The following is a 12,775-nucleotide window of genomic DNA, read 5'->3' on the forward strand; positions in this document are numbered from 1 at the left end:
TCAATATGCCTAAATCTTTACCCTTCTTAGTTAAAGCTATGTGGATTTTGGCTTTGGTTGATTTGTGATTACTATAAGGCAGAAAGAAAATAGTGTGGGGGTTTTTTTTTTTTTAATTGCAGAGTGGTTTTCTGACACTACTAATGAATATTTAAAATAAAACAGGAGCAATTCTGGCCCTCTGTACTTTTGTCTTTGTAACCTGTACTTACAGTGGATATAATTTGGTATTAAAATTTAGGGGGTTTTTTTTAGGTCAACAAGGGCAGACACAAGATTATTCAAAGGCTTGGGAGGAATATTACAAGAAGCAAGGTATTATTTTTATTAGAAATGAGATTCTTTTGGGCTTTTAATTGTGGTTACAGCAACAAAATTCTTCTGTTTTTTCAAAGGTCAAGCAGTTCCTGCTCCTACTGGGGCTCCACCAGGTGGTCAGCCAGATTATAGTGCAGCCTGGGCTGAGTACTATAGACAACAAGCAGCCTACTATGCTCAGACAAGTCCCCAGGGAATGCCACAGCATCCTCCAGCACCTCAGGTATAATACGTTTGTTAATTTGTGGATTTCTAATCTAATCATGTTTTCTGCATGTTTGCTGTTTGTCTGTTTGGGAGTACGTTTGCCTTTTAAATTTTTATCTGGCAAAGTATAACTATTAAATGAAGTATTATGGTATATTGCTTGGGTTTGTTTTTTTTTTTTTTATAATGCTTTCTGGCAACTGAGTGCTGAGTACTTCTACAATGCCTTTGATTTTAAAAATAAATTTTCTTCCCCCAGGGATTTGCAAATCATGCAAGAAGCCACCACCATTTATATTAACCAGTTTTTCTTTCTTAAAGGATTCACTCCTGAATTAGCTCCATTTCAAGGATTTTCTTTAACTTTTTGTGTATTTCTTATGTATCTCTTCTGCACAGGGCCAATAATAAGAAGTGGACAATACAGTATTTGCTTCATTGTGTGGGGGAAAAAAACCTTTGTTAAATATATGGATGCAGACGACTTGATGAAGATCTTAATTTTGTTTTTGGTTTAAAATAGTGTTTTTTTGGTTTTTTTTTTTTTTTTTGAAAATGTACAAAATATCTATCACTACTGATAGGAGGTTAATATTTCTGTGTAGAAATGAAAATTGGTTTGTTTTTAGTATTTAGTGTAGATGTACACATTCCAGCAAATGTATTTGCAACTATTATGTGGTCGATGCTTTGTGATATAAATGTACTTTTTCAATGTATACTTTCACTTTTAAAATGCCTGTTTTGTGCTTTACAATAAATGATATGAAACCTCCTGTGTCGGTAAGTTGGATATGTGACTGTTTAAAGGATTCATAATTTCTTAGCAATGATAAATTAAGATACATATACACAAATATATAAGCTTTCCCCATGAAATATTGAGTTTAATAAACACTGGCGTGTTTTTTCCCCCTTGCAGTATAGTGATAGATTGGAGAATATTTTCCATTTATTGTATTTGGCTGTTTCAGCACAAGTAATCCTGATATCTTCATTTTTTTTTCCTTCTGTTTGATTAAAAACTGCATGTGTGTACAGTGATCTTTTGGCATACTTCCATTGCATTAACAGTGAAATTTCCTTTTATACATGACCACTGTTTCAGACCTGTACTGCTGCTATAACAGTTAACCTTTCTGTTCTTAATTTCATAATTACTTGATTTCCAAGACTGTTTCAGCATAACTAATTTTAAACAGTTTTCAGATAGTGAATATGAGTAGCCTAATAAGAACAGTGTTTTTCCATGTAAAGCAACTCTTTCAATGTATATAATATTAGTGTGTTTCTTTCTAAATTTAGCGTAGAAAAGTGAATAGTATGCAAAAAGTATAGCTACATTGCATCTGCCATTGAAACATAAATGGGGTATGGAAACGTTCAAGCTTTTTTTTTTCTTTTTGCAGTATAGATAAGCTTTGTTTTGTAAATGCACAAGTCCAGTCATTGAATCAACTTAATTTTTTTATGTACTTGAAATCATTTTATTACTCTTTAACACTCATGCTGAAGTTCTGATATTTTGTTGAAATCCATTGTTTTACTCTTTGCATATTTGTTGGCTCTTTGCATATTAATATATTAGACTACATGCAAATACAGTCTGTCTTGCCATTGTCTGTTGAAGTGCAGGTTTGATCCAGCCAGTATAGAACTAGCTCTGTAGGGGTGAGGAGGACTGTGCTGTGTATCATCCTTGATTGTGTTCCTTCAAGGAGCATTGCACTGTAAGTACATCAGAATGACAAATTGATGAACTGCAACAGTATCTTTTTGTCAATGTTCCACATAATGCAAATGCCATACTTTGTTTGAATATTATGTTGGAATACAGTGCTGATATCTTGGAAAACCATAACTGCTTTTTAATTTAACATAGAATAATACATAGTTTTGTATTTTTTTTAAGTGAGCTTAATGGGTAAGTATTTTTGATGTGCTTTAGCTATAGCTAAAGAAAACTGATCATTAACAAAGTTGAATAATATTACTCACTGGTGCTCCTAAAATATTGTTTTTCAGTGTAAAATATGCATCTTATATATTAATATGAAAGACTTGAAATGTATCAAACAGAAGTGGATTTCAGTTTGCAAATAATGAGCAATGTAGCAGTTTTAACACCATTTTATAGATATATATTCTGTCATTGGTGTAGAGCACCCTTCGTTGTTTTGAATATACTTTAAAGGAAGATATACAACGACAAATGTTGAGATTGCCTACAGGATGGAAAATAGCAGTACAGTTCATTATAGATATTTTGAAATGTTTTTGATTGTTTTATATAACCTGGAGTGATTTCCCTTACCCTTATTTAGATCTGGATATGTAGTTCTAGTTTGAAGGTTAATAGTTAAGGAATTAGTTATCTGTTATCTTTAAGAGTAGGGTATTGACATGAACAATTTCAGTATTTTGCATGATACTGTTTTATAGATGATCTTTTAGGAAGTGGTGCATTTATTAATTGAACTGAAGAAATAATTCAGTTGAATTCAATATCATAACTCACAAATTGGAGGCTGTTGATTTTGATTCATTTAAGGTTTAAAATCTTTATTAATTGCAAACAGTGCAATTATTTATACTTCACAGTGCCTTCCCAGACCTTCCACCTTAGGTTCTGCTGCAAAAAGCAACAGGTAAGCACAACCTAAGGACATATATAAATAAATATTTCAGTACATTAATGTTGTCCCTGTGAGGTTTTTGTGGTTGTGTATTCAAAAGCAATCTGCTTCTGCTTCCCCAAAATGTATTTTGTTATTTATGCTACCATTTTAGTGGAAAGTCTGTAAGTTGTTCAAGCAACTGTTTACATTTCTGGGTTATGTTTTTTACTTTAGTTGTTTTTTGTTTTTGTTTTTGTTTTTTTTCTAAACAAGAAAATGATGAGTAGATTGCTGCTGTAAGTGAACTACATCCAACCAAACATTTTTGTATTTTTTCCTCAAATAATGGAAGTGTTACAATTAAAAAAGGACAATTAACACAGTTTTCAAAATTTAGAAAATCCCTTGTTCAGAAACCTCAACAGCCTTCACAATCTGTTTATATGATTGACAGGACATTTCTTTGCCCTCCAAAGCTATGACTTCTTTGTTTTTTTCTTATTCTTGAACTATAGTAATTCAGTAGGGACATTATGGGTCAGAGTTTTATTATGATTTTTTCTTAGATAATTCAGTTCTCATTACTTTTATATATGCTGAAAAAGGAAAAAATTATAAGGAATACTGGCAGTATGTTTTGATAAAAGGCATGTGCATCAGTGAAATGTTAACTGTATAGCAAATAACCTTTCATAATCTGTAGCAACCAATATTTTTCTGATTTAATAATATTTAATAACTGACGCTGCATTTATTTTATTTTTTGCCAGTTTAAAATGTTTGTGTGTTCTTATAGATGATTTTAACTGGTACATATTTTGAGTTAAGATGAATGTATTAAAGCAGCATCATATCAGTTTTGTTTATTCGATTTCTAAAATGTGCTGATCCTTGTAAAACTCCTGCTTATCTCTACAACAAAGAAAAATATTCAAAAATACTGCCTTCATTTTCACACACAGTGCTGAAGATGCTGCAAGCACCAAATCATAGCTCATAAAATCAGGTCCTGAGATAGTTACCCATAAAGAGGAATCCTTTGAGTGTATGCCATTGGTGAGCCGATGAGCATGGACCATAGAAGGGCTCAATGTAGAAGGTAAAATTGGCAAATCATATTGAGAAATATGAAATGTATTCCCATACATAATATGGTATAGGGTGTAATGTACCTTCTTTTGATCACTTTTCCTTTTAAAGTGCTATTCACTTGATCTTAAATGTTCCATGAACTGTTAAATTTCTTAAGTTATATAGTTACTGCACCACATTTATGTATGTGTATGTTTTAATAGTCGATGATAGGTGTGTAAGATTGATAATATAAAGGGGCTTTTTGAACATTAAGAGCCCATCAAGTTTTGGTTAGTTGTAGTTTGCATTTTATAAAAGAACATATAGATGAATGCTAATAGATATTGGGGCATTGTTTTTATCTCATGAGAATTTTTTATTCATTACCATAAGCCTTCGGTGATACTATAAGTGTTATTTTAAATGGCACTAATCTTAAAGAACTTTGAAATAAATGGAAAGCAGAAAAGGTGAGCCAGTTGATTTGAATGCAGTGGATATTAGTTTTAGAACAATGTTTAGTTTAGATTGAAATTGAACTGATTGATTTTTAATTAGCACTTAAAAATTTGACAGTATGTTTTTATTTTTCTTTAAGACATCTTAGTGTGGTGATGCTTACAGTTCTGTGGTTTGATGTTTCTTTTAGAAATGAGAAATATAATTTTATTTTTTAATTAATCAAAATGGTTTTAATACTAAAACTAGTAATTTGATACTAGTTGTTTATATACGTTGTAAAATATCCTTAAACAAATAACTTGGTAGTTAATTCATAAGGGTGGGTTTGGGTAGGAGTAGCAGAGTACCTTCAGAGGGAAATAGGACTAATTCAGAAGTGGTAACATTTCGTTTGTTTGAATACTCTGCCAGTAGAACCAGTTCTACCTAGACAGTTACCTGTTGTGTAGAATAATGATATAGTTTATTAATTAGTGAGGATGTCTTATTTTTATTTTCTGCAAATTCTGCCTCATTTTAAAATGCATTTTAACAATACCTAAAGATAATTTTGACTCTGAAAATAACCTTACTTTTTGTTTAGTTAGTGACTTGATTTTTCTTGCCACAATATAAACTTTTAAGGGATTTTAAATTGGTGCTTTTAAGAAGCAAATGAATCCCAGGGTTTATTTCCTTCAGTGATACCCCTATAGAAACTCTTAAATGTATTTGTGCATATATATATTTTTTCTTATGCATGCTCAATGCATTTTCGTCCTGAGAAAAATGTTCTCTACAGAAACTACCCGTGTGTTAAAAGAAGATTGGCTTAAAATGGCTACTGTGATGGGAACAGTGTCTTAGGGAGATGCAGCTTGGACTTGAGGTAAATTGAATACTTTACAAACTGTGGTTTAGAGTTTGCTTTAATGACATTGTATGTAAAAGGGTACATGATTGCTGTAATTTTGTATTCATTATGGTTTCCTCAATAAATAAATGTACATTGGTGAATATTATAAGAGAGTGCTTTGTTTCTTTTATACATATAATACTCAATAAAAATTTTTACTTGACCTTTTCATTAAAGGTTTGTTGTGAGAAAATACTGGGATGCTAAAGAGGTAAACATGCACAAGTCTTTAAAATACAGACTTTTTTTTAAATACAGAAATTACTTTATTATGGGTTTACATTGTAAAATAAAACTGTCTTCCAGAAAATTAAAATATAAAACAACTTGGTAATAGAATATGGTAGCTAATTATTTACAAACTCATTTTAAAGACTATACTTTTAAATTGAAGGTTGTGCCATTACTTTCCTAAGTCTAATACGCTTAGATCTTGAAACCTTCAATTATGTTAAGTGTTTTCTCTTGTATGATCTATTAGTACAAAGTTTTCTCATTAAAATATAATTTGTTCAGGCAAGATCACAACATAAATTTGCTTTATAAATTTGGTTATATATTACACACATTTCAAAAATACATGTTCACTATTCTCAACACTCAGAACACTGTATAGGCAGTGGGTTCTATCGAATTTTCAAATTTTCTCCAGCAATTATTTCTCAAAATTCCTACTTTAATTTTTGTTTTTCTTCCATGGCACCCCCACCCACCCCACCCCCAATATATCTGCTTCAGAAAAGACTTTGGAACTGCAACAACCAAAATAATGTGCTACTAAGGAAAAAGCCCACTCATTGATAGATTCCAAATTCATTGTCTCAGCTATTTCAGACTAATTTTAGGTGTAAAAGCTCATAAATGGCATTGTTTCATGCAAAGTAACATATTGGGTTTTTAAAAACATAGTTGCTGTAAATTCTTACGGGAAACACACAGCCTTTATAATAAGTTCTGATAGAATAGTTGAGTAAATTTCCCACTGCCCTCTCCCCCATTAAATACATTTTTTTGACTGCTACTGTATATAAGATGGCGATAAATCTGGTGCTCATTTGGAAAAGAACATATTCTTTAGATGAGCTTGTGTTTTGAAGATTTATGAAAAGGAATAAGAAGTCAACATAGTGGCACTTCTGGTTTCCTTTTTTGGCCCCGCCACAGAGAAGATGGATGTAGTAAGAAAGATGGAGAAAAAGAAAGTTCCAGGGGGAGAAGAGGGAAACTAGTAGTCATCAGCTAGAAAAGAGAAGAAGAAAGGTGATTTTTTTTTTTTAAGGGAAAAAAAATTTAATAGTATGAAAGTTAAAAGAGTGATCATTTCTTACTTTCAATGGTAAGAATACAGGTACTAGCTGCAGAGCCTTTATTGTTGACTGCTTTACACATATACTCTCCTCCATCTTCTGGGAAAGTTTCTGGTAAGTAAAGGCAGTAAGTTTCTCCCCTTTCAATATATTGGTAGTCTTCTCCATCTTGTAGTATTTCTCCTTCAAACCACCATGTCACTTCTGGTTTGGGTTCTCCTGTTACTTTAACAGTAAATCTAACTGGCTCACTGTCTACAACAGATGTATTTTTAAGAGGTTTCTTGAACCATGGAGCTCCTAATCTGGTTGGTTCTTCATCTTCAGTAGTGGAGCCATTCATTATGCTACCCTCTTCTTCCTCATCCTCCTCTTTTTTCTGTATTAAAAAATGTGCATTCAGGTTAGTATTTTAAAATACAGTATTTTCAGGGCAGTAGTTTAGTAACAGAATTTTGAAGGTAAAAGTGTTAAGACATACAAGTATGCTTACTAAAAGTGTACTTAACAACATTCCAGTGACTTGAAAGCTACTAAAACATTTTTTTCTTTAACCCTTCTCATAAAACTATGGTTTTTAAGAGAGTATCTTTGGAAAATAAAGAATATGTAAGCCTGATACCTTTTGTAGTGCTGCATCAATTTCTCTTTGTTCAAATTGCATGCGTAGCAACTTTTGTTCTTCAATTCTTCTTTGTTCTTCTTCTTCTCTTGCCTTAGCCATTTGTTCAAATCTAGCTTTCATATTCACTTTATGGGTAAATGGGGCCTCACTTTTTTTTGCAGGCTTGATATCAACATCTTCTTCCTTTAAAAAAGTGGGCCAAGAATAATAATTGCTTGTTTTCTAAAAACAGAACTAAAGTATCAGTAGTTCTGAAAGTAGTATTTGTAAGCACAAAATAAACATGTTTGATATACATATTTGTGCTACACTGCAGACATGCAGATTTTCACTGTTTCCCAATTCAGGAAAAGTGACAGGTATATTTGAGAAGCATTCGTTAATTACAATCTTTTTCTCCCAATGTAAAGATAAACTCACTATCACTGGGATCCCAGCCTATTTACCTAACCGATTCAGTGCTTGGTTTTGATACTGAGTAATAGAAAAAGGTCAGAATACTATATGTTCTTACAATTGTTAAAATACTCCTTTCTTACAAAAGACTCCTTAATACTCTTCATGCTACTACTTGATATGAGAAATGTTTCTTTTCTGTTATTTCTCACTTTTCATGATTTTCCTTCCTTACCCATCCAAATTTACTGATGGTCAAATGCAGGGGTGGGTGTTTATAGGTAGAAAAACAGGTGAAGACAACTGTTGTAAAAGGCAATGGTTGGAAAGTGAAGAAGTCATTAAAGTGAAATATGTGAGTCATCCATTTAAGGATGAGAGTTGGAAGCCATGGATTATTTAATTAAGGGAGTGATTTAAAAGCAGAGTGTCAGCTATCAAATACAGTCTAGGAAAAAGCCAATTTGGTAATGATGTCACTGATGGCCTTTGAGAGTAATTTTAGTAGAGGTTAACACCATCATGGTTTCTAAAGTACTTTCGTTCGAGTTCACTCTTGGTTTCTCAACTACTTTGGCTTTTGTGGCTCTGTAAATCTCACCATTTATATATAATACTATGGGGAAGTTGTTTCAGAGTACCACATCCAACTAAAGGGAAATTTTGAAACAAGCTGTAGGTTAATTGCCTATGTAAAAAAAAAAAAATCTTGGTTCAGGGGTGTTTTCACATCAGCTTGAGGAGTTGCACCTTGATTCTAATTGAAAGGAGTAGAAGGGGCTAAAAGAAGGTTGGGCAGTTTTTCTGGTTCTCCTGAATCAGATTTTTATTTGATGTCTGAAAAACAGACTAAGCAAAATACATGTTAAACAATGGTTTGATTACTTTTAGCTCAACAGGTTTTTCTGAGACTTAAATGAAAAACAGGACCATTTTACACTTAATACTATTATTTACCATATGAACCTTCAAGATAGGATATTTCAGCAGGTACAACAACTATTATGACTGAGTCTCCCCATTAATAACTTGCTTTCTGGATATTAGCATAAGTTTATGTATATTTATAACTTCATTTAGCTGCCTCAAACCTGCATTTAGAAAATACACAATTTGGTGCTGGTCACAGTAGCTCACACCTGTAGTCTCGGCTACTCGGGAGAGTGAGGTGGGAGGATATGTTGACCATGGACATTTTCTAAAGGCAGAAACTAGATATGTGATCAGATTTGAGGTGGGAGGATTGCTGTAGGGGTTCAGATTGTGGGGTCCTACACTGTAAGTTGATTGCACTGTGCCAAAACTATGTTAACACAAGTTTTTGAAGCTACTTCAATGACCTTTAATCCAGGAAGGTATGATAGGAGGGACTTAGGTCCTCCACAGGAATCCATTCAGGACAGCCTGAATATAAGAGTTCAGCCATGTTCTGATCTCACATCCATTTATGCAAAAGAGCCAGTAATAGCAATAAAATAAGAGCTCACTTACTTACCTTATTTCCATTATTCTTACCTACATATTTTGTAGGGATAGGGGTGACTGGTCTGAGGTTCCACTGCCTTTAACCAGAAAGGGAAGCAAGTGCATGCTGACTGTACTTTCTATGACACATTTACGTCTCTAAATCTCAACTGATGTGGCCATCCGTCCACTAAATATTTATGTTCTCTAGGGTTTTATCATTCACCTTCAAACTATTAACTTTCTGAGTGACTTTTACTCCTATACTTTCAGCTACTATCTATAAAAGTTACAATTATGGCTCTTCTCATCTGAGCTCAAGACCTGTTTTAGGCCTTTACCTGATCCAAATATAGCTCAAACTTTACATGTCCAAAACAATTTATTCACCCCCAACTTTCCAGATATGATTTCTCTAGCATCACCTAGTTTCCCTGGTAATCCTGAAGTAAGGTTAGGTCCCTCACCAACCACCTGCCCAAAAAGCAACCTGTTACCCAGTTTTGTTAAAGTTAGGTCTATTTTTCTCCCATGGCCCCAACTTCATGCCTTTGTGCCTATCTTCCAGCTTATCCTCTGTGATCCCAGAATTATTTCATAAATATAAGTTTATTACTCTGCCCTAAAAATACAGTTATTAACATTATTCCCCAGATCATAGTCCCTACAAGGTTAAAAAGGCCCTTCATCAACTATCTACAGCCTACTTTTACAACTTTATATCCTATCACCTATTGTTCTGTGAACCTTGCCTTATAGTCCTTTGAACCTGTTTTTTATAGGCCTCATCTGTAAAATTAGTATAATAATCGCTAGAGTTTAACTCAAATACACTGGTTCCACCAATTCAACTAAAACATATCCCAATTCATATTTTTGACTCATTTTGCTACAGTGAACCATTTGATGTTCACTATAGGTTTTAACACTAATAAAGGTTTGGAAACAATGCTGTAGTGTGTTTGTCTGTCAAAGTCTCTTAAGATTTTGATGTGCTATTAGTTACCAGATTACTATATGCACCAGTGGTTAATTGTAAGTAATAAAAGTTACTTCAAAGCCAATGTTATTTCTATTAAATTCATTATCATTACTGTACCATAAGTATGCTGATTATAAAAGTAATATACCTCATGAAAGTTTTCTGCTTCTCGCTCTTTAATTTCAAGGTCAATTGCTCTCCTTCTTGCTCGTTCTTCCTCTATCTTTTTCTGTATTTCTTTTTCAGACAACTGTCCAATTTTTTCAAACTTGCTTTTTAGATTTTTAGCCTGAATAGAGCCACTCCTTTTTAATTTGATTAATTCTTCGTATTCTCTGCTCAGTCCAAAGGTTTCACTTTCTTCCTCTTCCTTCAAAAAATTAGATTTTATATGTTGAATATCAGCAAGTTAGTTTGTATAATAAACCATCCAAAGTGTGCATTTTTTCTCATTTGAAGCCAAAACTAAAGCTTAAATAATCTCTTCCCTAAATGCAAGATCCAAGTTTACTAAGTAAAAGTATTGCTACAAGGCCAGGCATGGGGCCTCACCTGTAATCCTAGCACTCTGGGAGACCAAGGCGGGATGATCTCTCAAACTCAGGAGTTCAAGACCAGCCTGAGCAAGAGAGAGACACTCCAGCTCCCCGCCCCCCAACCCCCGTCTCCACTTAAAAAATTAGCCAGGCACAGTGGCACACACCTTTAGTCCCAGCTACTTGGGAGGCTGAGGCAGGAAGATCGCTTCAGCCCAAGAGTTTGAGGTTGCAGTGAGCCATGATGACACCTGCACTCTACCTGGAGTGGAAGCGAGACTGTCTCAAAAAAAAAAAAAAAAAGTATTACTACAAATCTAAGGCTTTAGAAAACATTCCATTTAAAATATTTTCATTAGGGAATATGGCTGAAGTCCTCCATACCATGAGAACCTGCTTACAACTAAAATATGCATGGCAAGATTAGTTTTTACTATGAATTGTAGAAAGATCTTTGTTAGGGGAAGGCAAAGAACACTGGACTAGGAGTCAGATATGAGTTCTAGTTCTGGCTCTGATACCGTGTGTCTTTTGCGTAGTTAACCCGCTGGGTATGATTTTCTTCATCTCTAAACAGAGCCAGCGTATCTCTAAAATTTCTCTTGGTTTTGATTTTATGGTAGCCTTATAAAGCTACATTAATACTCAAGCTAACAAGCATTTCTTAAGATACAGTCTGGTAAAAGCCCTACATTTCTCTACATATCACTTTTATGCTCAATTATATATTTTGTAGAGAAAAATAGAAAAAGAGCCAACCAAGATTAGGCTCCAGTTCTTTATTCCATTTTAATCTTGTTCTTTTATTCAGGTTCCTTTTCCCTGAATTTTCACAATTTATTATTATTAATACTAGTCCTTTGTAAGGGACTTTGCTACACTAAATCCTAACCTCACTGTGGAATATGGAATAGTAAAATATTGCAGTTATTCCTAGTATACTTTTCCCAGAGAAGACCTAGAGTTCTAGGCAGGGTTTAAAAAGCAGGGAATAGGGGTTTTCACAGTCTGTGATGTGACATGAGGCTTAATTTCTTGGCTTAACCAAGGGGTAAAAGAGAAAACTTATTCCTTTATACTACTTCCACTTTTCAGACTATGTGGTTGAAAATACTCATAAAATGCCAGAAAGTAACACATTTATGATTACAGATATCACAATGTTTTCTAAATCATTCTGTTCAAAATTAACCATTGAACTAATAAGCTACAGTGTAGTGATGTTGGAATTGCCCTGCTACTTAGCTTGAAAACTCCACACATTAGGTTGAGTCATTTAATAGCACCAGAATGTCTTGACATTTGCATACTGCCCTATATTAACTAGATTACATCTTAATAATACACTAAAATATACTTTAGAAGTGAGTTGTCATAGACAATTCATTTTCAGCTTCCTATATAAAATGCTACTAAATTTTTTGAGGGGCAGGAAGAGGTTAGACCTTGGAATGTTTTCCTACAGCACTTTCATGGTATTTTATTCATATATTTATATGGCCTTTATATTCTCTGGGCCAGCGAGATGATTTGCCAGCCACAGCCAGGGCAGAAAAGTAAAACTCCCCTTCCCACAGGCCCACTGCCCCAATCATGACAAACGGGCAACTTCCAAGAGATTGCAGCCTACGTGTAGGGATCACATCCACAGGGTTCTTAGAAGTTTGTAAGAGGACCCCACCAAGTCACCTACCAAACATGCTGTGGCACTGCCAGTCTGAGGCTGGGACAGTTGCTGCTTACTTTGCCTCAAGTCATTGGGCTGAGTGCTGGACCCTAACCCTTCCAGTGTATGTGGCCTGGCCCCCACCAAGGTAGGTGTAAAGACAGGTTCCTTCTTTTGTTTTTTTTTTTTTTTTATTTGAGACAGAGTCTCGCTCTGTCACCCCAG

The 12,775-nt window shown here is 34.0% G+C and overlaps 2 protein-coding genes across 16 annotated transcripts in view; one reads left to right on the forward strand and one right to left on the reverse strand.

The window, feature by feature from the left end:
- FUBP1 (far upstream element binding protein 1) overlaps positions 1-5,680 on the forward strand; it is a 36,038-nt gene extending 30,358 nt beyond the window's left edge. For 4 of the 11 annotated variants that reach the window (XM_045547698.1, XM_045547692.1, XM_045547693.1 and 1 more), the window contains 3 exons: positions 256-315; positions 396-541; positions 925-1,301. In XM_045547698.1, coding sequence (XP_045403654.1) covers positions 256-315; positions 396-541; positions 925-933 — 215 coding nt within the window. In that variant the 3' untranslated portion in view covers positions 934-1,301. Of the gene's footprint in view, positions 1-255; positions 316-395; positions 542-924; positions 1,302-3,126; positions 3,174-4,105 lie in introns of those variants that run through there. The other 7 variants (XM_045547695.1, XM_045547696.1, XM_045547699.1 and 4 more) reach the window with 4 other exon arrangements.
- A 797-nt stretch (positions 5,681-6,477) lies between these two features.
- The window catches only part of NEXN (nexilin F-actin binding protein), a 42,342-nt gene continuing 36,044 nt past the window's right edge, over positions 6,478-12,775 (reverse strand). For all 5 annotated transcript variants that reach the window (XM_045547707.1, XM_045547706.1, XM_045547704.1 and 2 more), the window contains 4 exons: positions 10,497-10,718; positions 7,504-7,689; positions 6,903-7,260; positions 6,478-6,813 (listed from right to left, as the gene is read on the reverse strand). In XM_045547707.1, coding sequence (XP_045403663.1) covers positions 6,800-6,813; positions 6,903-7,260; positions 7,504-7,689; positions 10,497-10,718 — 780 coding nt within the window. In that variant the 3' untranslated portion in view covers positions 6,478-6,799. The remainder of the gene's footprint in view (positions 6,814-6,902; positions 7,261-7,503; positions 7,690-10,496; positions 10,719-12,775) is intronic.

The sequence above is a fragment of the Lemur catta genome, chromosome 3, assembly GCF_020740605.2.
Source record: "Lemur catta isolate mLemCat1 chromosome 3, mLemCat1.pri, whole genome shotgun sequence".
Taxonomy (NCBI): Eukaryota; Metazoa; Chordata; class Mammalia; order Primates; family Lemuridae; genus Lemur; species Lemur catta.